Below are 26,734 nucleotides of genomic sequence, written 5' to 3' on the forward strand. Positions count from 1 at the left end.
ATGGAGCCTGGGGCGAGTCATCAGAATAATCCCAAGCCTGGTTTTCATCTAAGTGATCGAAACATTTTAAAAAAAGTTGAATTGAAAACAAAGATGTCAGTAAAATGATTTCCCCGTTACTAGTCTGACTTCCAAATTTGCATTTAAATGGCGCACTGCAAAACTTTATGTATATGCAATTTCCTTATTCTGTCTTTAAAGTTCATAGTTCAATTAATACAAATGTGACATGAATATGATCAGCAAAAGACAAAATAAGGAAATATTACTAAACATTTTATTATTATTTTCTTTTTAATGCATCCTTTAAATTCAGCTGTAATTCATCTAAAATTGGTCATTTTAATTAAATTACACATTTTAAAAGTCCATTTTTCTTGGCACACAAATAGAACGAGTTTCAAGTGCTTCACTCAGGACAGTTTGCAGAAATCTCCTTGATTTCTCCTCTTGAGTCTTCAGTTTGATGAATTACTTCAAAACACCAGACTGCAAAGATCTCACGTTTAATTTCAACAGAAACGTTGTGTCTGTCCAAAAGAAACAGAAACGAGCAGAGAAGATAACTATTTTAATTTCTTGTGTACACTAAAAGTAAAATTTACACACTTATAGTCTCAAAAGAACCTGGGCATGCACGATAACCTTTTGACAGGCTCTTCAAGTGATTCAGTTTTTTTCCATAGGAATTTTCCCGTACATTTTACAGTCCATAGTTTAACTGTACACAGTCTAAAGCCACAGTGAACTATGATTACATCCATTTCATCTTTACAATGTGCAAAATCCTCCTGGGAGACGGGGCTGACAGTAGTATGAGCAAAACCAAAAAAAAAAAAAAAAACATTGCAAAACATGAGCAAATAAGAGCCGCAACAACAAAAAGCACTTCATATTCGGAACAGTGTGCATGACCCAACACATGGAAGCAGAAATTGGTCCCTTAATTCCCTTCTGATGCGAGTCGACCTTCACTGCCGAGAAACTTCCAAGTTTCAGTGGTTTTAACCAAAAAGTCCCATTTTTACCCCCAAAACAGCAAAAATGACCAGTGAGAGAGGAAACACAGACAAGGAAGGAAACCTGTTCTCGTTGCTGGAACATCTGTGAAGTGTTTCAACGTGGAAAAAATAAAAACCCTCCAAATGACAGCTGAGAACACATCAGCTCATCAGATTCGCCAGCATTTGGTTGGTGGAAGTTTCCCAAAGCAAAGAGTTAAAAAATAAGAACAGTCATCCTGCGCTCTGGAGACGATGGATGGACTGCAGCAACAGTGGGAGGCTGGACATGACTCATGTTAAAAAGCTGCATTAAATTACAAAAAGAAAATGACCGGATGGTTAAAGAAAATCAGGTTAAAATCTACACGGACTGCAGGTAAAAACTAAGGCCTTCAAACACGACGAGGGGACAAAACATTCAGCTGGATTTTGCAGGCAGTGTGGTTTCAAGTCGATAAATATATATATATATATATAGATTTTATATATGTGTATAAATGTATTAATTTAAACTTGTCATACATATTCCACTTCAGTTTGATTCAAAGAGCTTCAGCCAGTGTTTCCTTCACAGACAGACACGAACACACTCCCACAACAGAGACGTAAAATCATCCTCCAAAATTCGTCGGAATTAAAAAAAAAAAAAAAAAAAAGGAAAATAAACATTTATTCCCTGATTATATACATGATGATTCTTCTAGATATGAATAGCACACACTTCTAAACCTTCCTCTATAAATTATCGTCTCTATAAATTAATTATCTATTGTGTTAAATGTGCAGGTGGTCCGCCGAGCGCTCCCCCTCCTTCGAGCTGTTTCCCGTCATGATAAATGCTTTGCTTTATTTTTTAAAATCAAAGCTGAAAAACAAAAGCGCGAATTTAAAAGAAGAAAGAAAGAAGTATGAAAGTGAGGGAGGAACTAAACTGCAGCGAGATACAACAAAAAGAAAATAAAGACAACTTTATAAAATGGACCGAATCGGTGGGCGGGGCCAAACAGACAGGGTGGGCGGGTTGGGTGATGTCAGTGTAGGGGGCGTGGCCTCAGTCCGGCGTGGCCTGTGAGCCGAGTGGCGTCAGCGTGGCGGGAAACATCAGAACTTTGGCCTGCATGAAGGAAAGATCGGGCAGACCTGCGATGACTTTGGCCGCCTCCTCGCTCAGATTCTCCTCTTTCCTCGGCTTCCTGTCAAACAGGAAGAGACACCAGGTGTTACAGGTCTGACCACAAACCTGTTTACCAAAGAAGCAGGAAAATTCTGCCCATACAAAATGTTTTGACGGTAACGTCAACATCTCAGAGACGATACAAACATGGCTTCACAGAGTTTGAACAGAAAACAGCTGGTTGGATTTTCTTCTTCTGCACTTTTTTCATATTTGGACAGAAAAGGAAACATCACATGACCCTTGACACTCTCACATCTGCTGTCTGTTTGACCTCTGACCTGGTGGAGGTGCTGGTCTTATCCATGGTGGACATCAGGCGGGCGAAGGCATCGGCCACCCGGCTGCCGGAGCTGCCGGGGTCCAGCTTGGCCGTCGTCAGCTCGTACAGCTCGGGGTCGACGCCTGAACCGGAGACAAAAAAGGGAGTTAACAAACACAAACGAGGTTCTCTCTGCAAAGAGCAGCTGTCAGTCAGATCAAACGCAGCCAGGATCACCGCCACACGACCTTTGACCTTTAGAAGATTGAACGTTGTCCATCATGAATACTTTCGATTTTTCTCTTCACTTTAGTCTGTAATTATATCAGATGATTTTTATTTTCAATCTCATGTTAAGCACTGCCTTCATTTTTATCTCATTTTTCCGATTAATATCAAATCACACGCACACAGTATAAAAGTTGTTTTTTTAAATGTTGCTAATTAAAAAATCCCACATTAAAAGGAGCCTCAGATGACGCACACTGGCACTTTTCTTCCCACATTAAAAGGATATTTGTGTCTTTTGTGTTAACTGGATGTTGAACACAGTACCTGTGTCCTCTGCACATCAAAACCACTCAAACAGCAAGTGAAGCTTTCAGACGATTTCGGCTCGAGCACGTTTGATGTGACCCAGACTGCAGCCAGCACACATGCTCACTATCACAGTCATCAACTGTCTGACTGGTCCTGGAGTCTCCCACAGACGCATGTTAGGGGGGAAGCAGAGGTGGGAGGCTAATTTAAAGACGAGGAGCGGTAGAGGAGGTGAGGAGGAAGAAGATGGAGGAAGAAGACGGCAGAAGAGGAGGAGGATGGAGGAGGAGGAGGAGGCCGTGAGCAGCTGCTGACCTGGGATGGACGGTGAGCTGGTGGAGCCTGAATCCTCCACAGGACCAAAGAAATCCAGGTTTAACAGAGACGAGCCTCCGCTCGCTGCACAGCCGGGACGCGGCCGAGGTTAACAGACACCAACAGACAGACAGACAGACAGAGAGAGAGAGAAGAAACCAGAAACATGCAGCGGTGTCAGTGATCAGAGAGTAGAATCAGCTACATGACAACTGTTAGACTGGTTTGGTTCCGACAGTTTGACAACAAGTCTTCATGCACAGCGGCCATGTTGTTTAGATCATGAACAGGTTTAAAGGAAAGATCCACCATCACATCATCTCACTGCGGCTATGAAAATACGTCTGTGGCACTAATATCAAAACCTTTCAAGTCGCCAAATGTGGCTGACTGATCAGTTTTGACTTGATTGGACTGTTTAGATTCCTGATTGAAATAAAAAGGTTGATTTTTTGCCTCACAGGCTGCGATTAAGGTTCTCAGAGGCTACGAAGGCGTCTTCAAATTACTTGTCCAAAATGCAAAAACATTGAATTTAAAACGACTAATTATTTTTTTCCCACGTCTGTGTAGGTGAAGGGTTCTCAGACTCATCGTGTTTCTTCACTTCCTTCAGTCCACATCACAGAATCTATTATTGGCAAAGTTCATGGCCGACAGTGTTGCAATGTTTAGTGCGGATTTTTGCTTTAAAGAAGAAGGTTTTCAAACCAGCGGCCACATGCTGCAGACACGCTTCCATCATCTGATTGCCTGTGAATCAGCACAAGTGGCTGCCGAATTTTGGACTGAAGCGTCTGCAGACAGCGACTTTCAGGAATCACTACGAGGGTTAGGAAAGGGTGAGAAGAGCGAGGAGGAGTGGGCGGGAAGGGTTCACGGTGGAGGTGGCGCAGGTCACCTACCGTCCAGAGGGTTGGTAAGGCCACTGCTGCTCCAGTCGAACTGGACGGGTGGGAGCGCCTCCTGCTGGAGGAGCGAGAGGAGGGCAAAAAGTCAGCGAGGCCAAAATGAGGACCACTTTATACATACACACACATACAAGGGGGTGTTATCATGTCACCCCCTGCTGGTTGGATTTAAAACTGATCAGTGAGTGTGAACACTGAATGTACCTGCTGTATGTGTGTGTATCACAGCCTGACACATCTTATTAAATACTCACTACAACACCAAATGTGGATTAATCCATCACTGAAAATAGTCCCCAAGCCTTATCTTTAGACAACATTAGAGACAATCAGCTCATTGAAACGCAGAATGTGCCTCTGGTGGCTGTAAAAGTGTTTCAGACGCCCTGAGGTCCCACCTGGACTGTGTCTGAGGGACAGGAGCTTTTCTCTGGAGCCACTGGAGGCGCCTGGGCTATAGAAGCGATCATCTCTGCTGCAGAGACGGGCTTCACGGGCTCTTTGGTTGGTTCCAGCATTCCCTACAAACAACAGACCGACAGAGAAACAGACACTGCTGATGACCTGCAGGAAGTTACGAACATACCAAACACATCAAGAGGCGCTTTGGGGAAATGTCTTTAAAATATCGACAATATTTCCATTTGATGGACGGTTACAACCCCAAAACACACGGGCCTGGGTTTGAATATGTCACTCAGTGCAAACATCACATAGCTTTAATGAAGAATCAGAACAAGTAGATGCTGAACACTGATGTGTTGTAGTGTCTCAGTCTGGACAGACTGCAGCATCACAGGTGAAGTGATAATCCTGCTGCATAATGTGATCGAGATTATGGCCTTTCATTCGGTAATAAGGGCTGAAGCTAATGTTTCTTGTCATGAATGAAATGTTAGAAAAAGGTGACAAATTTCACTTTTTCCCTCAAGGCCAAAGAGGATGAAACTAATGATATTAAAGATGTCTTAGCATTGCTGAGAAGCTACTCTGTTTGTGGATGGTGGTTTTACTGTGCATGAGCAACAGAAAGCATATGATGCTCTGAACGGAGGTGAAGGAGGAGGATGACTCACCAGGCCGGCAGCGTACATTGGCACGATGACCGGCTGTTTCTTCTGTCCTGTGAACAACTGCAGGCATTAAAGCAGCAGGTTAGAAAACCTTCATACATCAATCCTGCTTTTGCTATCAAAACAATTTGTCTGCTTCACGAGCTTGTTTGGGAAGAGGAAAGTGAAACTGGACGTCTCTAACGGCTGCCAGCAGAAGTTAATAAAGGTCACAGATTACTTCATGTGTCATTAAATCTCTTCTAAAAATACACTTTTCGCAGATCAGAAGGTGATTTGCATATTTCCATATTCAAAAAGGTCATTGTAATGTTGTGAAGTTTTGGCCTCTTCAGATTCTGATTCAAATCAACTATAATCTAAATGACTTCTGGCCATTTTCAAGAGCGTATTAGGATGCTTCTACGTTTCTGTCATTTCTTACATCCCACTTGTTATCCAGCTGAGGCAGCGAGCTGTTCGCGGCATTAGGGTCCAGCAGGGACTTACAATGTTTCGGGTGTCGATGCCCAGGCAGCAGAGTAGTGCTTTGTTGCAGTGGGAGCCCCCCCACTGATATCTGAGGCCGAATGCTTCGTGGATGTCCTGAAGCTGCGTCCAAACACCACGAAGCGCAGACCTGCACCGACCAATGAGATGTAGCAGACTCAAAGACGGCGCAACAGTCAAGAGGCTCAACATTCATACAGCCGGTAACAAAATCAGGTGTGACTGAGGGAATGCATTATTAGTTAACTGATTGAAATAATATTCTATGTACTCTAATAATGACTTTACTCATCACTAGAGTGCCATCACAAAAAAGAAAAAATCCATCTCTGTGACACACACAAGGAGTCAGAGATGAGGCTCGCAGACAGTTTAAGTTTCTTATTATTTTACTCATGAGAAGCATTAAATGTGAGCTTCCATCAAAGAAAGTCGTGACTCAGATTTCACATCACTGACACTGAACAGGGAACAGCAGAACAATTGGTAGCTGCAAATAAATATGCAAAATTTACATCTTTCAGAAATCAAACAAGCTGCTCAACACGTGTTGCTTTGAAGACTTTCTGACACAGTTTCCATGTTTCATGTTTAAATCCGTGGCCCACTGAGGAGGCAAAGACTCACCTGTTGCATGACGACCTCTTCTCCTCCTCTTCGGCTCCTGGCTGTGGTTTGTCCTCTGGAGGTCCCAGCAGGATTTTCAGGGATGCCACCTCGTCCTCCACCGAGGAGACGGCTGTCTGAGGGAAGCTGCTCTGAAACAGCTTCTCCAGACGGCTCGACAGCAACGCCTGCAGAGAGCACAGCAGCTGATTACTCGCATCCTCCAAAACAAATCTTCCACAGGGCTGTTTGAAGTCAGAGTAAAGTAATCCAGGATTTTTTCTCCCATCAGGTCTCAAACTCACAGCAAACTTTTTTATAATATTAAAAAAAGTCATACAGATTCCTACTACTTGACATCATACGTCCTGCATTGTGACTATTGCACATGCACACATTGCGATGTTGATGTTGAAACCATATATCCTGCAGCACTACTCCTCACCACACCCAGCTGTGCTGTTAGGTGTCATCGAGGCTGCAGGAGTAGATACCTTCCAACCCATACAAGCCGGAGCAGCTGTGTCTTTACTCCTTCCAAACCAAATGTGGTGTTACTCTATAAGTGTATTCACGCCTGAGACTGTTTTGAAAATACCAGTTTAGTGTGGAGAGAGAGGAAACAAGGTGAGCCTCAGCTGGCTGTCACACTTGTTATGCTGGCCATTTGCCAACACTGCATGATGAAACACGAGGTCCCTTCGTTACTGATACAGCTGTGAATGAAACCTGCACTGAGCAGCAGAGTTGGACTCACGACAAGTCTGTGTGCTAATCTGACAGGAATGTACTTTAGTTCAAATGTGTGAGCAGGCCACATCATCAGAGCCTGAAGGAGTGTTCCTGCACTCTGAATCAACATCAGTGTGTGTGTCACTGTTCCTCCACACCTTTCCATTTGCACAGACAGCAGACGTCCTCCTCCACGGTCCACACACGCCTTTGGCATCACACAAACTGTGTCATTTCAGGACACCCTCTGATGTGTGTGTTCTGTTGGCAAAGTTAAGCCTCTGTTCCACTTCAGCAGATCAGAAGGATGACCCCTCTCTCATTAATGGGTCAGTTAATGTTTAATACAAACAGTGGAAGTTGGTATAACGGCAGTGACTCAGTTGAATAAGACCAAACAGAACTAGAAACTGATTTTAATGTGATCTTTTGAAAACAACTTCCTCTTTTGGTTCTCATGTGGCTCTACATGTATCACTGTCGAATCTGGACTGTCAAAGTAAAGAGTGTGTTATCTAATTGTCAAGTGTGATCTGTTATGGCTGAGAGAAAACAAGTTATTGTTTATCAAAATTAACCCACTTTGAATAAATTGATTGCATTATTTCAGACCGGAGAGATATTTCTACGTATCAGTGTATATGACACCTATAAGTTACAAGAAACTGCAGATATCACCATTATTAAATGATTAAAAACCTTGTTTTTTGGGGTTTTTTTTTGGTATTTAGATGAACTGATTTGTTCATTCTGCTCAACTTGGGCCTCATTCTTTGCCATTTCTTAACTCCTCATTTCCTTGAACATCTGTCTCCAAACTGTTTCTACACTACAAAGATCTACATAAACAAAATCCACTTGAGATGATCATACAGGTTCATGGATGAATAACTCTGCACCCATGATGTTTCCCAGTCTGACCAGTTTATTTCCCACAGTGCTTACCGACTGTCTGTCTGTCCTGCTGGCTTCCTCGCTGACAGCAGGAGGTTCACTTTCATGCCACTCCTCTTCCTCCTCCTCCTCCTCCTCCTGCTCCTCTCTGCTCTCTGCAGGAGGAACGATGCTCTGTTCTGTGCTAAATGCCGCCCAGGACTCCCCCTCCACCTGCTGCTCCTGCTCCAACTCCCCAAAGGCACTCCACCCTGTATCCGCTGCACTGTCTGTGCCTTCGGCAGCTGAGCTGAAATTCCCGAAACTGTCACTGACGGGGAAGTCTGCAAACTTGTCTCCATCCTCCCCCTCGTTTTTACTGGTGTGAAATTTGGGGGAGTTAAAGTCTCCAAAGTCGTCATCGTCCTTGGTGTTTGTAGCTTCCTGTGCAGAGCTGTGCAACCTGCTCTGCTCCTGATGGGCATCCAGCTGGTCAAAATCAGCAAAGCCCTGCCCACTGAACGAGCCGGCATCGCCAAAGTCCCCAAAGTCCTCGTCCTCGTCGTCCTCTGCCAGCTGACTGTGGTCGGCAGGCGTGGCAATTTCCCCTTGGAGTGGTGGAGAGGGCACTGAGCCTGTGGTGCTCATGTCACCGTACTCCTCTAGAGCATCTGTCGACAGTGGCCGGCCGAACGATGTTTCTGTCTCTGTTTCTGTCTCAGTGTCGTTACCGGAGCCCTTCTCGTCTGACTGTCCCATCTCACCATCGCCACCTGCGTCAGGTGAGAGGTCGTGTTCACTGCAGCCCGCAGCATCTTTGGAATCTTCCCTGTCAGCTACATCCACCCCATTCAGAGTGAGGGGTTTGATAGTGCAAACTGCCTCTGAGGCGAAGTGCTCCTGGGCAAAGGCTACGTCCCTTTGTGGAGAATCTGCATCTGTGTGAGAGCCCCGGTCCGTGTTGCAAGAGCCGTCTGGGGCTTCAGCAGGAACAGATATGGAATCAGAGCTGGATGTGTTGGGGCCAGTTCTGTTTGTGTCCCTGACATTGTCCTCTGAGGTCGTTCCCTGCACTACATTCCAGTGCTCATGGTGGCAGGGAGGCTCTCCCAGCCAGCTACCCTCTGTGGGGTTGTCCAAGTCCTCATTTGCCGTCTGGCTGAGGTGTCCTTCAGCACTGGAAAAAGCAGCAAAGTCTGCAAAATCGTCCTCTGGGCTTCCAACAGGGACGCTGCCCGTGTCCTCAGTGGACGTTCCTTTTAAAAGAGAGTGGACAGAATTCTGTGAAGAAGGGCTTCCCTGAACATCGAAGGTTGCAAACCCGTTTGTTAGCACCTCTGTGCCTCCGCCGTTGCAATCAGCGGGTTCGCTGCCGGCTGTGTCGCTGACTGAGAAATCGAGGGAGCTGGAGAGGACCTTTTTCATCTCAGTTCTTTCTGAGGGACTGCTGCCCAGGTGGCTCGCTGGCACAACGCCATTAGCCTTGGACAGCTCATTACTGGTGCTGTGTGTGCCGTTGGAGGAGCTGTGGCTGAATCCCATCACTCCTCTGTTGTTAATGAGCTCAGGTGGGGAGGTAGCGTTCAGAGCTTGGGTCTGGTTGAAAGTGGTCGGGGTGTCAAATTCTGTGAAGCTGATGCTGTTTGGGACGCCAGAGAAGGTGCCAAAATCTCCAAACTCGTTGTCCTCTTCCTCTGTACCATCCTCCATCGGTGGCGGAGAGGAGGAGTATATGCGGATGACATCTGGCTCCATGATTCTCTGGCAATCAACAAACCCTCCTGGCTACACCTGAGACAGTGAGAAAAGACGTCATCAGACACAAATAATCTGTCACAACAGATATATTAATGAATATGCATGTGTTTAAGCCACATTCTGTCCTCATAAACACAAGAAGTAAATAAGGACAGCACTCAGTTGTGCTCCAGGACCAATTATCTTGATGTGTGGATTGAGCCAAAGCAGAAATTGAATTACTCAAGCACTAAAAGAGGACAGATTGGCGTCAAATTGACAGTAATAGAGTAGTAATGAGAAACAAGTGCTGTGATATATAAAAACGAGACATAGCTGTAACAAAAAGGGTTAGTCAGAACAAAAATTCTGATGACTCAGACAGGTCTGCATCTTCTGTCTTATAATCTCTTCAATTCATGTGATGTTTACACAGACCCAGTAAAAAACCTGAGGGCAAGATGTGGCAGACAAACAGTGCCTCTATGAATTAACTCTGCCTTGTCAACACGTAGAAATTAACCTTGGTTTTACATCTACTATTTCCCCTCTAATGTTTGGTTAACCTGCTTGCATTTTGTTGACAAAATGTCTTTTCCAAAACTGAAACAGAGACATTATCATCATTTCCTTGGGCAAAGTTCCTGAATGTGCTCCAAAAGCCTCCAAAATTTAGTGACCACTTGATTCCATGTGTCCATCATTTCCTAATAATGTCTTAATATTTAAACTGGAGTCAAATTCTTTGTAATGTGCCCACATACTTGGCCAATAAAGATGATTCTGGTCCAGAAAGTTTCCTTGCAAAATCTAGATAATTTGGTGCTAATCAAATGAAAAAAACAGACAAAGAAAGCCAGTCTTCCTGTTAGTTTAATTAGTTGTTTATTTTAAAATTATGACTCCAGAAGAACTTGTTTGAAGCAAAAGCTCTATTTAAACCAAAGTGAATATTTCATCTTCTGCCATTTATTGTTGGAAACTCTGATCTTAGTACAAGTTGGAGTGCATGCTTTCCACAACCTTCTCTGCTTCCAGCTTCTTCCATGTGAGGATTTGCTGCTTTCCTGTCTTTTATAGTCACTGTAAACTCAACAGTTTTTGGTTTTTATCATCTTTATAACATTTTATAATTGACATGTTAAATCAATTGTTTGAAATAATCAAGAGATATTTTACAATTAGAATAATCACTAGTGGCAGCCCTACTTGTGGATTGGAAGTGCATCAAATTAACACAATTTTATCAGTAATTAATGCCAGTAAGTTATTCAGAATTTACAATCCTGTAAAACTAAGTGTTATCCAAAACTTTCTGATACTTAAGCAAGATTACACGAGAAGCACAAGCTGGAGTTTCTTCCCACCTGGACTTTACCTGAAAGAGGAGACTCTGTTTGCATTCTTAACCACCAACCGGAGCAGTGGGTGGCGTCTCAAACGTGTATTTGCTTTGTTGGCCTTATCTCACAAAATACCTGGGCGCAGGTTTATTACCAGTGTGCTGACATGGACTACAGGCATGCAAGTTCAGAAAGACAAGTTAACAATGAAGGCACATGTTCAACATTTGTTCCCAAGGAAACTAATGTTACACTGGCATCTGTACCTCCGTCCCCTTTAAAGCATTTAATTTGTCTGTCTGCAGAACTCAATGAACGTCTCCGCAGACTGAGTTGAGTCATCGCAACAGACTGAGTCCGAATAAGCAGATGTTTTGGATCAGCACCTTGGCCGATTACAAATTCAAAGAGAGTTAATTTATTAGCTAACATAATATGTTATCTATTACGACGAGCTGTCACCTTCACAACAAGGTTAGCCCCTTTGGACAGCTGTCTATTTCAGAAACTATGCGATCAAGATCTACCTGTTTGGGCGACTTAGCCAAGTTTTCATACATTTTTCCTCACTTGTCTGACGTTGGTCTTTAAGTGCAGCTCGGAGGCTAACGTAGCTAAATCGGTAAGCGTCTAGCTTAGCAGGCTAACAGACTGGCTACTGTCATCTTTAGCTCAGTAGAAAGCTGACAGTTGAGTTGAGTCGTTATGTAGTACAGAAAATGACTAGACTAGGATTAATCTGATATGACGCTAACAGTTACCACTTAGCAGGGGGCATCTCATGAAAGTACAAGGCCGAGATACTTCGTTGAGAGGGGATGTAACTGTAGCTAACTTAGCTTAGCTTGGTTAGCCTATGTAGAAAACCAAAAGCCAAGCCAAACTAACCATATTGCTATGAGCCATGTTACCAGTTAATTCGTTTGTTGTCACTTTGCCGAGTCGGTTACATTTTTAAACAAAAACACTAAAGAGTCATATCAGACATACAAAGGTTCGTAAATCAAAACCACCAGACACAAGTAAGTGAGAAGTCAACTACCTTAGCTAACTACGCAGCTAGCTAACACTAACGACAACAACAAGCATCTTCCCTGAACGTCTAGTTAGCTTTAGCTTTAGCTTATCCTCATCATTCAGCTAGGTTTGACAGCAGGTGTCTTCGTAACCAAAAGAAACAGTTGAGCTGACCGTGAGATGTTTTCCACTGATTTCCATGACTCAGTTAAAGACAGGACTGTCCATACGTTGTCACACGAAGCCAGCTGAACACCGCAGGACGGCTGAAACTGAAGCAGAAACTGAAGGTTGAGTCAGCCGGCGGCTGGTGCTACCCTGCCTCAATATCACCCAGCATGCACCGCTGTGGCAGGTTGGCTCTCTGTTGGCTTGTTCAGTTCTTCCAAAACTTTCCGTGTTTAACAGGTACAGCTGTTAAAACTAACGTTATACACAAGAGCAAAGACACTGAAACTACTAGCAAACACTTGGTTTACTTGCTATGGAATATTGTGAGATTGATTCCCAGCACGCTGATATTCAAACGCTTTATCGATTCTGTACTTCTGTGACTACCCAGCTAGCAATGCGGCCAGGAGAAGTGAGGCAGAGGAACATAAGGAGACACAAAACCTGTAAAATATCTGAGAAAATAGTGAAATTAAAATTAAATAAACGAAACGAACCAGGAAAATATCGTAAAAATATTGGGAACATATTTGAAATAAATAGCGGTATAATACAGAGACATCCTTTGTAAAATGTCCTGGAATTATTCTAAAATACCTTGAAAATATCATTAAAATATCCAAAAAATGTTGATGAAAAAAATCAGAATGAGAATCTACTTTAATGGCCAAGTATATGTGCAAATACAAGGAATCTGACTCCAGCTCGGTAGAAGATCACAAACGTCTAAAAGTCCTTCATTCTTTGTTTTCTCATAATCAAAAAACACAATTCAACAAAAATATGCAACAAAATATACAAACAATCCCACCAATGGTTCTCTGAATGTTTCTGTCCAGTCTCGAATGACAGTTTCTCAGGAAACTTTCTACAACCAGACACTGGATTTAAGAAGTACTGGGAAAGTGAGACCCAGACCCCCTACTGCATCCCCCACCCCTCAGAAAATCTGGACCAGATACTAAAAACAACATCTCCTCTGCATAATGAATCTTAATTTCTTCAGATGTTTTTTTTTTTTTTTCATTCTCTGTTTTTTGGGTCAGTCCCACAGGTCCCTAAAACCCCCCAAAATACCAGGAAAACACATTGCAGTACAATTGCACAAACTGTATACAGTACTATGACCATATTTACATGACAATGACTGTTTTGTAAGACATTCTGGGAACAATCTCCAAATGTTGTAGCCTGCTGATCGCTATAAGTTACTCAATGCCTAAAATTGAAGAATACAAAAAGGTTATAATAAAATAAAAGTTAAAAATTCACAACATCCACCAACATCCCAAACACAAGTGAAGTTAACATTTTGAATATAAGGCTTTTACTTACAGTGAAAACAAGAGTGATGCATTGACTGATCAGTGTAGACTTACTCATTCAATCATTAGCAGACAGCTGCGTCTGCATGTAGTTTTGAGTGGATACACATGTAGCATAAAAGAAAAACTAAGCTCTTCAATGTCCCGTCTTAAACTGTGTGCTTCATACATTATCCAACCCACAAACAAATACCAAACGATTTCTCTCCACCTGAAACACCTGGAGCCAAAATGTCCACAGTGAACACCACCGTGTTCAGACGAGGTGAGTCCTGGCAGTTTGTTACGTCACTTCTCCTTCAAGCCAGTTTAGTGATGGCGATGCTGCCTTTGACCCACAATGTGTCGATGTTGCCGAGTGACGTCACTCTGTGGAAGAAGTCAAACAGCTGCTGCCCGTCCACAAACACACGAAAGCGACTATGTTCACAGTAGATCTCAAGCTGGGAGGAGAGACGAGACACAAGTGGATGTTTGGTCAGTTTCATGTCGAAGGTTTTAAAGTGAATCCTGACAGAGACGTCAGGTATTCACACATTAGCATGATGAGTCGAAACAGCTGGGGGTCATGGGTCAAACTGAAACCTGTCAAGTGACATTATGAGGGTTGTTAATAGTCCCTCCAGCACAAAGCAACATTTTGACTGCAAACTCCAGACCGACCAGTTTAACAGCGAGCTTAACATCATGGTTTGACTGCTCCATGTCATATCATCTAAAAGCTGCAGCCTGAAGGGGGAAGAGGGACGTTTATTACATTTGTTTGGACGATGTGAGTTTGATTCCTCACTCTGTCTCTATAAAGCAGAGGTCGTTTTGTTACCAAAGTGCAAACAAAACAGAGCAGTTACAGTTTACCATATTTCAAACACAAATACCATTACTTTAAACCAAAGGCTCACATCACAGCGTCAAAATCTGTGACTGAGTTCAAGTCCTTTGTAATACACTGCTATGCTTAGTTAATTTCACTTCATTTGAAGTATATTTAAGTATATTTTCGAACACATTTGTGATATAAAACAATTGTACTGCAGCAGGTTTTGAATGCTCATGAATCCTGACTTCCACCGGTGTACTTCAGTACACTTAAAGTTTGTAAAAAAGTTGTACCAATTTACCATAGTATTTACACTTCAAGTTTACTCAAGGACTACTTGAGTTTACTTGAAGGTGACAAAAATAGCGCAAAGTGTACTTAGTACATTCTTCAAAAAGTATATTTTTAATATGGTACTTTGTCACCTGGGGCTCAAAGTACTGAGTAGAGGTGTGTCACATCATATCATTGATGATGATATCAGTATAATTTTTAATATGATAAAAAAAAAATTTATATCATGATAATGACAACAGTCCCACTTGATCACATAATGGTGTTTTATGGTTACAAACAGCAACAACAAGCATGAATGACAGTGACAGTAACACTGCTGCATGCTCCTCAAGGAGCAACTTCAGGAGTGTAGAAGTGTTTCAAGATCGGATGTACAATAAACAAGTCTGTGTGACAGCATGAAGCAGCCAGCACTCACTGCAGCCATCGAAGCACAACCTGACGTTTGGTTTTACTCTCTAAATGTTGGCAGTATATACACGAGCTGGCAGCTGCCATCTCTCACTGACGCTGAAGGCTGCTGCACACATTCACAGGCTGTGGACAGATGTGGGTACCTTGAACGGCTGGTCTCTGATGAAGGGGAAGAAAGGGATGTTTCTGTCAGCCTCCCCCCAGGATCCAGACTCACAGGCTCTGCGCAGGACTTGTCGGTCCCTGAATCGAACACAAAGCTCCAGAGCCACATCCGGCGGAGGCTCCCCGGATGTTCCACGACCGCACGTCAGGGCAACGTAGAACCTAACGGAGGGACAAACAGCGGCCATAAAATACTTAAAGTGGTATTTCAAAGTACTTATGAAAAGTCTACTTTATTGCAAGTGTATTATAAACTGCGCTTAAATGTACTTTTAAAAGCTGTACTGAGTTAGAAATACCTTTAATAGTAATAAGGTGTACTTGATGGTTGGCGGTGATGCAATAAAATGAATGCAATGGAAAGAAGGAGGATCAGACAAAGGAGACGTAGAGCATTGAGGGAGTTACCTGAAGGTGTGTTTACCTGTCAGGACGGGGGTCCACCACACCGACCACTACAACCTTCTTCCCCGGCCGCATCCCGCCTGTGATGTGACCTCTGAAAGGAACTGCCTGCACACACAGACATTTACATGAAGACAAAGACAGGTGCAAAATATCCCTGACTTTTCTCATAAAATTACAAACGTATCCTTGAAATTTTGTGACTTATCTCGTAAAATTACATCATTTGGTTTTATAACTGTTTTATAAATGTTTCTCATAATAGGCCTTCTGTGACTTTATTCTCATGAACTTATGACTGTGAATCAAAATACTTCACTAAAGATGTCTGTCTGTTTGTCCTTTCTTGTCTTTTCAGTGAATTTTACCAGATTTCTCTCAGCCTCTCTGTCAGCAGATCGAACACTTGGTTTATTTTCATCAGTCGCACTTTTCTGTGGAAAAACCCATTTCTGAAAGAAAAAACACAGAAATCATTTGAACTTCAGTGGATTTGGTCTGCAATTCCAAAAAAAAACCCCAAAAGTACTCATTATTAAGAATGGCTCCATTTAAAATGTCAAATTATTATAGAGTATTGTTTTATTCTGCTTATATCACGAACAAATATGTGTTACTGACAAAAACGTTAAACCGGAGTCTAATGTCTGGCAGTAAAAGATAGTACTCAAAATACTCAAGTAAAGTACAAGTAAAACTGTGTTTAAGTACGACACTTGAGTAAATGCACTTAGAATAATAGAATAATGGCCCTCGTGACAAAGAATGACATAAAGCCGATTTGTGCCTTTCAGAAAGTTTGGAATAAAATTAAAACTTCTGTGTTTTATTGGCTTTTACAGTCAACCATCGACTTAATGAAGCGAAAGCACACGATTAATACTGTGGCGTCACGTGCCGTATGATCAGCAAGTGCTGCGTCTCACAGATCGGAAGTAGAATGAGTTCAGGTTTACCTTCAAAATAAAAGCAGCTGATAGGAATCAGGCTTTGAGGTGTAATATAGTGATTTGTCAGTTGAAAAACAACCAACGGGCTGGTGCAGTTCAGACTACGTACCTATAAACGTTTTAAAACGCATAACATGAAGCTACACAGACACAGTTTTGTCAGACTTTTAAAACACTCAGCTCACGAGTCCCGCTTCCTTCAGTACAACTCCACCACCCTAAAAGTCTTTGTTTAGTTATCACAAACATGTATAATATTCTTAATCTTTTTTACTCACATTCACAACTGTATTTTCTGTAACTTGTATCTACCTACATGGAGCTCTAAATGTTGTGTCAAAGCTGTTCACAGCGCCAGAGTGTGTTTCTGCTGAACAACCAAATCCCTATATTTGAATTGATTTGTTTGGTCAAAAAACAGTCAAATTTAAGTGTAATTGTAAACATACTCATTATGCAGAATACCCTATGCAGAATAGTGTATGTTCTTGTGGTTCATTATAATCATTGATGTGTTCAACACTTTAATGCTGCATCTGAAAGAGGAGCTAATTTTAATGTAAAATAAAGCCTCTGACGCCGCATCGATGAATGTAGCTTTTATTTTGTTAATTCTGACCGGATGTTGTTTCATTCCTGTCGTCTTTACGCTCGCTGGAACGCGGTAGTTTGACATTCTTTCAAAACTAAGAAAACTCATTTTAAGTCCGAACATTCAGCTGAGAAACAAAACAGAAAGCATCAGAAAGGCGGGTCTGGGATCAGTGTCAGTCTGATCCGGTTCCTCTCTGCTGTGGTGATTTATGATGTTTGATCTGCTACCTGTTGCTCAGGTGTGTAAACTCACCTTCCGGCCCTGCGCCGTCACTCTCACACTTTCAGCCATGTTGATTTGAAGAAAACAAACAGCAGAGAAATGAGCGGCAGGTCCAGTTTGTCTGCTTCCCACGTCTCCTGTCGACTGAGTGAGTCAACGCTGACGTAAAAGCTTCAACCTGGTTCATTACACACACACACACACACACACACACACACACACACACACACACACTGCTCTGATAATCAGCTGCCCCTGCATGCCTTTCTCTCTCAGGTCAATAACAAGTGAACTTATTGTGAGGCTGTAACTGCAGGCAAAACAGCACGTATTAAATCCTCCTCGGGTTGGTGAACATTCCCTCCAGCAGAGCAAAAGTATTTTTACATCAACACGTTTTATCCATTTCTTTCATTCCTCGGGCTTTTACTGATGGCTGACTTGACACTACTTCGTGTGCAGAAGCAAAGAGTGGATTTACCTGCACGCCTGATGATAAGAGTGCAGAGTTCACACGGCCACAGGATGTGAATCGACCGGTTTACTGTGGTAATGTGCTGCTCCAGCTCAACTTACAGCTACGCTCTGCGCTTCTATTTTAATTTGCACAGTTCTTGTATACAATAAACTGCACTTAAATGTGCCCTTGTCACAGTCTGATCACAAGAGACAGACTACTATACACACTCAATGTTTGAGTCTGCACGAGGGATTTACGACAGGAACATAAATATAGAATATCAGCAGACGTGTCCTTTAAAGCAGTGAGAGCGGCTGTAATAAGCCTCACACATTACTGTATGAACAGTACAGAGTCAAGGCCAAACAAACTCACCTCTCAGGTCTGCAGCAGAGGCTCGGCGTAGCACTGTGCCACATCTGTGGCTCTGCTTTTTCATGTCTCATGTGATTTGCAGAAGTGAAAATCCTCACCGTCTTGTCATAACTTTCCTTTTCATTTTCCATGAGGAGAGAAAAAGAATGGGAGGAAGCAGGAGGACGTGAGGTCAAAGGAAAAGGGCCGGGGAGCAGGAGGAGGAGGAGGAGGAAGAGGAAACATGGGCAACAGCATCACAGGAGGCTTCGTGTGTGCTTAGTGTGTGCTGTTAATATGTTTGTACATCCTGAGCAGCGCTGACAGCAGAAAACACCACTAACTACATATTGTAAAGTAATATTAAGGTGTTTGATTCTTGCTTTTTGCAGAACGTTTTTTCTTTTCTCTTCCTGTTTGTTGTTATACTTCAGAATACCAAGACAACTTCCTTGTACGTGAAAACTTAATAATAAACCAGTTAGTGACATGTAGTAAAACACACGTGACAATTCTGTGCATTTTATTGTGAAAGCAGAAAATTACTTTATCATTTATACAAAATATTATAAAATACCCACATAAATAAGCAATAAGAAAAAAAGATGTCTTCAGTCATGAAAACATCTTTAAAAATGTCATTTTTAAAAAATTGATTGAGGATCTTCGAAGAACAAGAGAACATAAAAACAATAATACAGTTTAAAAAGATGACATTCAAAAAGACAAATTACACCTATGAAACAAACAAACAGGTTCAGTGATCAACAAGCACTGTGAATTTTAAAATACAGTGACATCAAGTAAAATATGAAATTCAACCGTGTGCATCGTCCCTTTATGTCTGTCCCACCCCTCAGTGGTCGACGCAGATTTCTTCGTAGCCAATAGGAGCGCTGTGTCGCTGTGATGTAACCACTGTATCTTTAAACGAGGCAATGAGCAGAAAATCAATCACTCCTTTCATTTCCTGAAATATGCAAACCAGTACTCAACTCGAAGTCCTCAGAGGTCACATGGTAGAAAGACATGGCAGCAGAAGCTGCGAGGAGAAGATATTGATGGGAAGCCTTTCAAAATGGTCGTCTTCAGAGTAAAAATGAAATAAATACTTCATGTGGCCTCCCCACACATTTGTGTATGGTCACGTTTTCACCTTCAATAATCCCTGATCTTTTAAATAATATTAAAGATTACTACACAGTGCACATGGATTTCTGTAAACTTGTTTTTAAGATATGTGATTCTTGAGGCGCTCTGTGATGGAATAAACGTGAAGTAAGCAAAATGTTTAGACAAAATACAACAGTGCTTTAACTGAGTTCATATTCATTCTTTTTCCTTGATGGATGAAACTGAAGTTTCATCAGGCAAGCTGCTTCGCCTGGTTTCACACTGACCAAAGTCCCTCATGAGGATCCATGAAGTCTCGCGTGGCTTACTCGTCCCAGTTGTCTAAACCAGTTTTCCCAGCAGGAAGGACAATGATGCTCCCAGTGCCAGACCCAGAACGAGGAAGAAGGTCATCAGAGACCCTGCTGTCTCACAGTCCTTACACCGCACCAGCCTGACAGAGAGAGGCAGTTACAACTCGTCCACACACACAAACCCTGACATTTCAACAATATGAAGCTCAAGACAACATCTGAGACCCTCGAAAAATCTAAAGATGCTGAGTCAGCAACGCAGAACGTTTGCTCCTTGTCAGAGGGAAACCATCAAACTCCAGAAACAATCATCAAGCCTCTAAAAACTCTAATAAAACTGTTGGTGCCTTAAAAGATGAAGACGTGCTTCATGTTCAAGAAGGCGTTTCAATCTCATCTACACTTCTGTCAGTCTTTCATAAATGTGGTGTGGTAGCTATGGTGATGATGATGACGATGATGATGATGTCAAAACTGACTGGTTGATTGTTTCTCCAACAGCCAATGAGCACATCGCACCTGTTGAAATCACATCTGAGCTGTAGTGAATAAGCTGTGCGAGGCTCATGCTAATGCTTCATGTTAGCATGCTACGTCAGAACTGATCTAAGAACAGCTGAGGCTAACAGGATTGCTTCATTAGCTCTGGAGGTATTTTGTCATTTCCATCCCTCAGAAGACGCAGACTCACTGTGGAGCGTAGGCCATGCAGAGGCTCGCCAGGTACCCGTTGGAGAAGGAGAACAGGGCCATGATGACGACGAAGGCGCAGTCGTGACTGAAGAGGACGGTGAGTCTGGGGTTCTCGATGTTACACATCATGAGCAGAGGGATGAAGATGAGACGAGACAACACGGCGACAGGAAACAGGACGCTCTCCTTCGAAGGCTGCAGAAACATCAGCAATTATTAATCTGACGACTCAAAACTGAAGCGGCAAAGTAAATCTACCCAGCAGGCAGCGGACTCACCCACTGCACGAGAGACGGGGCGCCGCGGCCGACCAAGTCCATGGCGTTGAAAACGATGAAGCAGCAAACGCAGGTGAACACCTTTTCTGTAAGAGGCAGAGCAGGACTTAACGAGTGAGGTTCAAATACGGGCATCCATATTTGTTTTCAAACTCTTCCTAATTATGAACTAATTCTAAACGATGTGATGTCTCACTCCAGGCTGCGTTTTCTTGGTAGACGGTCTGCACTCGCACCGTGATCACAGGAAACACCGACAGGGTGACGGCAAACACACACGTTATACACGCGGCCATCAGCCAGATCTGCGGGACACACAGGACGCTTCAGGATCACTGACACACTCACACTTTCACACATTGTGGGGTGGCGTGCTGCAGAGGATGAGCTCGCATGTGCAGTCATCATAAGAAGAAGAGTCGCGCACCTTTTTGAAGACGGCCAGGACGGAGGAACGCTTCTGATTCTGTTCTGCTTCACTGATGAACGTCACCTTGACCTCCAGCTCTTTATTGTTGTTGTTTAGCACTTTTCTTTCTTTAAAAGGAAAGAAACACACATTTATTAGTGACAAACTGACCTGGAGCCAGCTGCAGCTGTGAGTTCAGACTTCGCCTTGTTCTCACCTACGTGTTCATCTAACACAAGGCGGGTCGCCCTTCACAAACTCACTGGTACTCAGACCTTAGGAAGGACTTTATATTCAGACTGAGAGCTGCCTTTATGAGGAGCTGATGTGACCCTTTGACTTAAGAATCCACCTGTGGTGCTGAGGAGTTCCTGTGACGTCTCCACTTTATCGGACTGACTTCTGTTCAGGTAGAAACGAGCAAATTCCTGCAGAGGAGAGTCAACACTGTCAGAAGATCATAATGCGAAGCCTTTTCTTATTAAAAAGATGTTAAACTAAAGTAATCCAGAAATAACTCCTGCCAATAGCTGCTGGTTATTTCAAATGTGACACTGAGCGCTTTATTTTTCACATTTCATTCCCGCTTCCCTTATTTGACCTGAATTTGGATCTGGATTTAGCTCAGGGGTGCGGATGAATATTTTATTATCAGTGTGTGTGACAGCGTCCTCACCAGGTGTGGCAGCAGCAGGTAACACAGCAGAGTCCCCAGCGTGGCCACACACGGAGTGATGAAGTATCCCAACGCCGCCAAGCTTTTATCAGCGTTACCTGCAGAGCAAGAGAGACTCTTCAGCTGATTCATCTTCAGTGAGCAACGACACATCAGCCAGGCCACTGTTATTAACAGACCTGAGCTTGTTACAGTTTATTGGTGTTAAAGTCGGCCAATCAGTGACAGGAAATGTAAATTACTCAATTGTGAAAATGATGTCGCTTACTGAAGATGGAGAGGAGCATCGCAAGCGCAGCGAAGATCCCGGCCAGACCCTGACCGCTCATGAACAGAGTGCTGTAACGAGGAGGAAACAGACCGACCACCCCGAACAGACTGCCCTGCAGCACCGCACTGAAGGCTGCACACACAAACACACACACACACACACACACACACACACACACACACACACATACATTAGGTTTTCATTATTTCTGGGGACATTACATAGACTTACACTCATTTCCTGGAGACTTATCCTGTCATAAGCACGACTTGCCTGACCCTAACCCTAATCTTAATTCAATTCTTCACCCTAAAATTTAATGATTTACATTGCGCACACACACGCATGCACACACAGGCGTGCTCACACTTTGTAAATTGTGCTTATCATTGTTATTTGTACAGTGATGATTGAATAGCAGCAGCAGCAGCAGCAGCACTCAGTCTTTGCCCACATTAAACTCTGCTGCTGCTCACCTGTATGGTTTCATCTGCATGTGATCAGCTCTGATTCCTGCTGCTGATTCTTGGTATTTTTTTAATCAAACACTTTTTAATTCAATATTTTCTTATCTCTTTTTTTCTTCTTCTCATCTCTTTTTCTTATTTCTTAATCTCTTCATCACTTTCTATGTTCGACATTTAATATATTTGTTTGTCTAACTGCATTTCATCACTTTCAATGGAAAAAAATGGGCTCAGCTCTGACACGGTTCGTGATGACGATGTGGACGTAAAGACCTTCAGCTTGAAGGCCGACGTCAGAGGGATCACGTGACAATGTGTGTAAACTCACTGTTGATGAACCAGATGGTTGCCATGGTGACAGAGAAGAAGGTGTCCGGCTGCATGGTGACACGGACCAGAGCAGCCGTGAGGGAGAAGAGGAGGAAGATGCCGACCAGGCTGAAGGCTACACGGAAACGATCCTTCACCCTGCAGAGAACAAACATCCTCATCACGTCATCCGACGGCGTCATCATCGTGTAAATAAAGCTGGACTTTGACATTAACTCACCACTGATACAGGAAGGAGTTGAGCAGGGTGAACATCAGCAGGGGCAGCTGGGAAAGCAAGGCCATCCAGCTGTCATAGTTGTAGTCTTTAGCAGCAGCTCCTGATGTGACGTTAGAGGTGATGTCGGTGACTGCGAGGCGCTCGTTGAAATACTTTAACAAAGAGGAAAAAGAAGAAGAATCATTTAACGGCTGACGTAAGAACTCTTAGTGAAGGTAGAGAGACACGATCGAAGGAGAAGAAGAAGAAGAAGAAGGGTGGGAGTCAGACCTGAGAGGCCGTCATGAAGAAGTTCCAGGGCAGCAGAGTTCCCAGACCGAGCACAAAGATGATGACAGCTACAGCCTGACCGCTGTGGAGACAAACGCTTTCATGACCTGAAGTGACTTTAACCACCGCTTTATGCAAACAGTGTTCAGCAGAAAACGCCACACTCACCGGTCAGCAGGGGGAGTCTGTTTCTTCTCGCTCTGCATCCTGATGTTTCTGCTGGAGAGTCAAGAGAAGCCTCTAAATGAACAAATCAGACGATGTGTTTACAGAACAGGTCCTGTTCAGGTCGGATTAGAGCCACATCAGTTACTGGTGCTCAGCAGCGGCTGTGGGGGTTTGAGCAACAGGGTGAAAAGCTTCTGCTCAGACCTCAATAAAAGCACAATGTGCATCTTCGACAAAACAACCTTTTTACAGCCTTCACGTGAGCAGTGAAAGAAAACATTCAGGTTCTTCACGTAAGCTGAAGCAGCACGACCACAATGTAATCATACTTCTACATGTTCCTTCAGTAAGAGTACAGAAGTGTAGTCTTTCAGTTTTAAACTTAACTTTAAAGTACTGATACAAGTAGCATTTTGATTATTTGATTTTAATTATTCTAAAATATTCTTTAATCTGTGTATGGCATAAACTGATTGTATGTTTTATATGTAAACTTTACATTCTGCATTACATTTAATGACATTTTGCTGATTAAGTTTTTCTATTCTGAACTTTTACTTGTAATGTACAGACGTTTGGGAGTTGTGTGTTGACCCCCCTCCTGTCCTGTGAAAACCGTGTATCTGCAAATGTGTTCAATGTTTCTGATAAACTGAAGGTATTCCTTGATGTGTTAAGAAAATGCTACTCCTCCTTCAGCTAAAAACTCTTGAAAAAGCCTCTTGGATCAGCTGGAAAATGCATCGTCACAAACTGGAAACAGGCTGTTTATTCTGAACTCATGAAACTTTTTAGAGATACGTGGTTTTCACAGGACAGCCACGTCACAACAACCTTAAACATGTACAGCAGTAAAATGCAACGTACACATGAATGCAGCAGTAATATTAATCCAATGACATCAGATATAATAGAATAACACAGACAGGGAACATTTTACTGCACTATGAGGACTTTTACTTTACATACTTTTACTTAAGCAAGGTTTTGAATCCAGGATTTTTACTTGTAGTGGATTATTTTCACAGTGTGTATTAATACTTTTATTTAAAATAAAGGATGTGAGTACTTCTTCCACCACTGCTTAACAATGTTTGATGACATGTGACATTAACAGAGAATGAGTTAAGAAATTTGAATGGAAAGTTTTCATTTTTCTTCTCTATAAAGTAACTTTGTCACTAATCCTTTGTTATTGTCATATGATTAAAACTAACTTCGTCCTTATGCGTATGAAGCAGTACCAGTGACAGGTTTGAGTCTCTACTCCCAGGTGACATTCAGTTCATCTGATCATTGCACTTATACAGTGGCTTCATCAGAGTAAAATGGGCAGGTTGTGACTCATCTGCTTGCATCATCATCACGTACGTGGCGCCATATCAACTGTGTTGTCAGACTGGGCAGTTTAGCGGCTCCTTTTTAAATCAGGCGGGTAAAACTGTGTCAGGTTGTGATAACTCAGACTTCGAGGAACAGTCGAACATCGACCAACTACAACATTAAAATGCTGTTACATGTTCTCATTCGTGACAAAGGCAGAGCAATCTAATATTCCATTTAATATAACTCTTTGAAAGGAGCCATTCTGCATAACAAGTACGTTTGATACCTTAAGTACATTTTGGTGTAGTGTTTTTTTTTTTATTCGACTGTGGTATTACTGTGGTACTATTGAAAAACACGTTTTACACACTTTTCATCATAGTTATTTTGATTATGATGAAGAATAGAAGATTTTTCTATAAGCCCCACACCACACACACACACACACGTCCTGCATGGAGATGAAAAGCTGTTTTGCTTCTCTGAAACTTGTTCTCAGCTCTGGTTGAGCTGCGGATTGTCAGTCCGTCAGCCTTTACGTCACAGAGTCTCAGAGTAAAGCCAACGCGTGCCAGAAGACTCCATGTGATAAACCATTCAGAACTCCATAAGGAAAACACCAAAATTTAGTTGAAATGATAAAAGAAAGACGGAGCTCACCTGAGAGCCGGAGCAGGTGTTTGAATGGCCGCTGCTGTTAGAACAAAAAGGCGCGCGCGGTCTACGGAGGACCTCGTGCTTCCGCCTTTCTGTTTTTTATGTCAAGTTCCGCAGTTCCTTGTGTCCTGTATCGAAGTGTGTGTGGTGTAGTTCAAGGATGCAGCCCTCTTCCTTTTGGGAGCACTGCCAACACGTGGTCAACAGTACACTGTAAATGATTGCTGTAAATTTACAGCAGGATTTCAACAGCATTAAGGGTTTTTTTTTTGTTTTTTCAAAAAATAAAAAATAAAATAAAAAAATAAGAATAAAAAAATACAGTGCTTTACTGTTAATACTAAAGAAAATCCGTTAAATTACACCCCATTTAGTGTTTTTTAACAGAACTGTAATGTACTCCTAAATTACAGCACTTTACCATTAAAGTATCTTAACTAACAGTATCATGCAGTATTTTTTGCATTCTGGGAAGTGCATCACCTGAGCTGCACATGTGAAGCTATACTCACCTTTCCTGATCCATCCCCATCTTACTAATTATTTGGTGAGTAGCAATTTTATTTGATTTATAAATTGGTGCAAAGTATGTAGCTACTGTAAGCGATGTTTTCTTGTGCTTGCATTGATGATTACAGCATGTGCACATCATGCTAGAAGGATTTAGCAGCTAAATTTACAAAGATGATTGCCAATTAATCAAGGAGCACATTTGAATTTCTACTAAGTTAACGTGTGTTGACACCTGCATTTTGCCAGTGAATTCATGAAGCTTTATGATGTTCTTGTGTAAACATTTTACAGTCTATGTAAGTCACTTCAACAGAATGAATTAGACTAATATTATGTAAGACTACAGTGCATGCTAATTATTGTGTGTCACAGTGCAGATTCAAATAAAGGCAAGATTATTGGATCACAAATTAAGTACTGAAGATTTGCTTTGCTGTAACCATGATTGTTTCTCCACCGTGCACTGTGCATCATCTCAATTGACTGTTCATTTGTATTTAGATTGATTTTTGACACATTTCTCTGATATTGCAGATGCAGTAGATGACTTTACCGCTGCCCTACAGATCATAGCAAGCAGCATACTTGCATGTTCATCACATGAAACAATTGATCAGTTAATTTTTCAGACACCAAACACTGAAATAAGCAACTATCAGGTGAACTGGCAAAAGGAGCTGTTTTCTTCTTTCTAGCTTCACAGTTTTACAACTGTAGTTTACTGTTTATTGAACCACAACAGTCAAGTCTGTTTGGCTTGCAATGGTGTTTTCTT

General features: G+C 42.4%; 3 protein-coding genes across 8 annotated transcripts; all 3 read right to left on the reverse strand.

Annotated features, from left to right (window-relative positions):
• Positions 1-561: 561 nt before the first annotated feature.
• aftpha (aftiphilin a) lies at positions 562-12,407 on the reverse strand. Of its 4 annotated transcripts, none has more exons than XM_076729239.1 (10): positions 12,251-12,407; positions 8,052-9,770; positions 6,396-6,562; positions 5,769-5,898; positions 5,283-5,339; positions 4,605-4,727; positions 4,201-4,261; positions 3,296-3,379; positions 2,460-2,583; positions 562-2,197 (listed from the first exon to the last, which is right to left on the reverse strand). In XM_076729239.1, exons 2-10 carry the CDS (start codon positions 9,732-9,734, stop codon positions 2,056-2,058), a joined length of 2,571 nt encoding a protein of 856 aa, XP_076585354.1. In that variant the 5' UTR covers positions 9,735-9,770; positions 12,251-12,407; the 3' UTR covers positions 562-2,055. The 4 variants fall into 4 exon arrangements, with proteins under 4 accessions (XP_076585354.1, XP_076585353.1, XP_076585356.1 ...); XM_076729238.1 differs by having other exon boundaries at positions 4,201-4,264; positions 12,251-12,389; XM_076729241.1 differs by lacking the exon at positions 3,296-3,379 and having other exon boundaries at positions 12,251-12,389.
• Positions 12,408-12,921: 514 nt separating this feature from the next.
• On the reverse strand, positions 12,922-18,337 carry LOC143319746 (galectin-related protein-like). Its single transcript, XM_076728934.1, has 6 exons — positions 18,276-18,337; positions 17,471-17,618; positions 16,042-16,125; positions 15,693-15,781; positions 15,247-15,430; positions 12,922-14,015 (listed from the first exon to the last, which is right to left on the reverse strand). Exons 2-6 carry the CDS (start codon positions 17,507-17,509, stop codon positions 13,872-13,874), a joined length of 540 nt encoding a protein of 179 aa, XP_076585049.1. The 5' UTR covers positions 17,510-17,618; positions 18,276-18,337; the 3' UTR covers positions 12,922-13,871.
• A 729-nt stretch (positions 18,338-19,066) lies between these two features.
• LOC143319652 (equilibrative nucleoside transporter 2-like) lies at positions 19,067-25,526 on the reverse strand. 3 transcript variants are annotated; one of them, XM_076728777.1, is made up of 13 exons: positions 25,450-25,526; positions 23,464-23,514; positions 23,296-23,377; positions 23,026-23,177; positions 22,804-22,943; positions 22,006-22,140; positions 21,738-21,835; positions 21,414-21,489; positions 21,080-21,189; positions 20,849-20,957; positions 20,653-20,738; positions 20,373-20,569; positions 19,067-19,821 (listed from the first exon to the last, which is right to left on the reverse strand). In XM_076728777.1, exons 2-13 carry the CDS (start codon positions 23,499-23,501, stop codon positions 19,710-19,712), a joined length of 1,335 nt encoding a protein of 444 aa, XP_076584892.1. In that variant the 5' UTR covers positions 23,502-23,514; positions 25,450-25,526; the 3' UTR covers positions 19,067-19,709. The 3 variants fall into 3 exon arrangements, with proteins under 3 accessions (XP_076584892.1, XP_076584891.1, XP_076584890.1); XM_076728776.1 differs by having other exon boundaries at positions 23,464-23,535; positions 25,450-25,478; XM_076728775.1 differs by having other exon boundaries at positions 23,464-23,511; positions 25,450-25,466.
• Positions 25,527-26,734: the final 1,208 nt, after the last annotated feature.

Source organism: Chaetodon auriga, chromosome 4 (assembly GCF_051107435.1).
Source record: "Chaetodon auriga isolate fChaAug3 chromosome 4, fChaAug3.hap1, whole genome shotgun sequence".
In the NCBI taxonomy this organism is placed as follows: Eukaryota; Metazoa; Chordata; class Actinopteri; order Chaetodontiformes; family Chaetodontidae; genus Chaetodon; species Chaetodon auriga.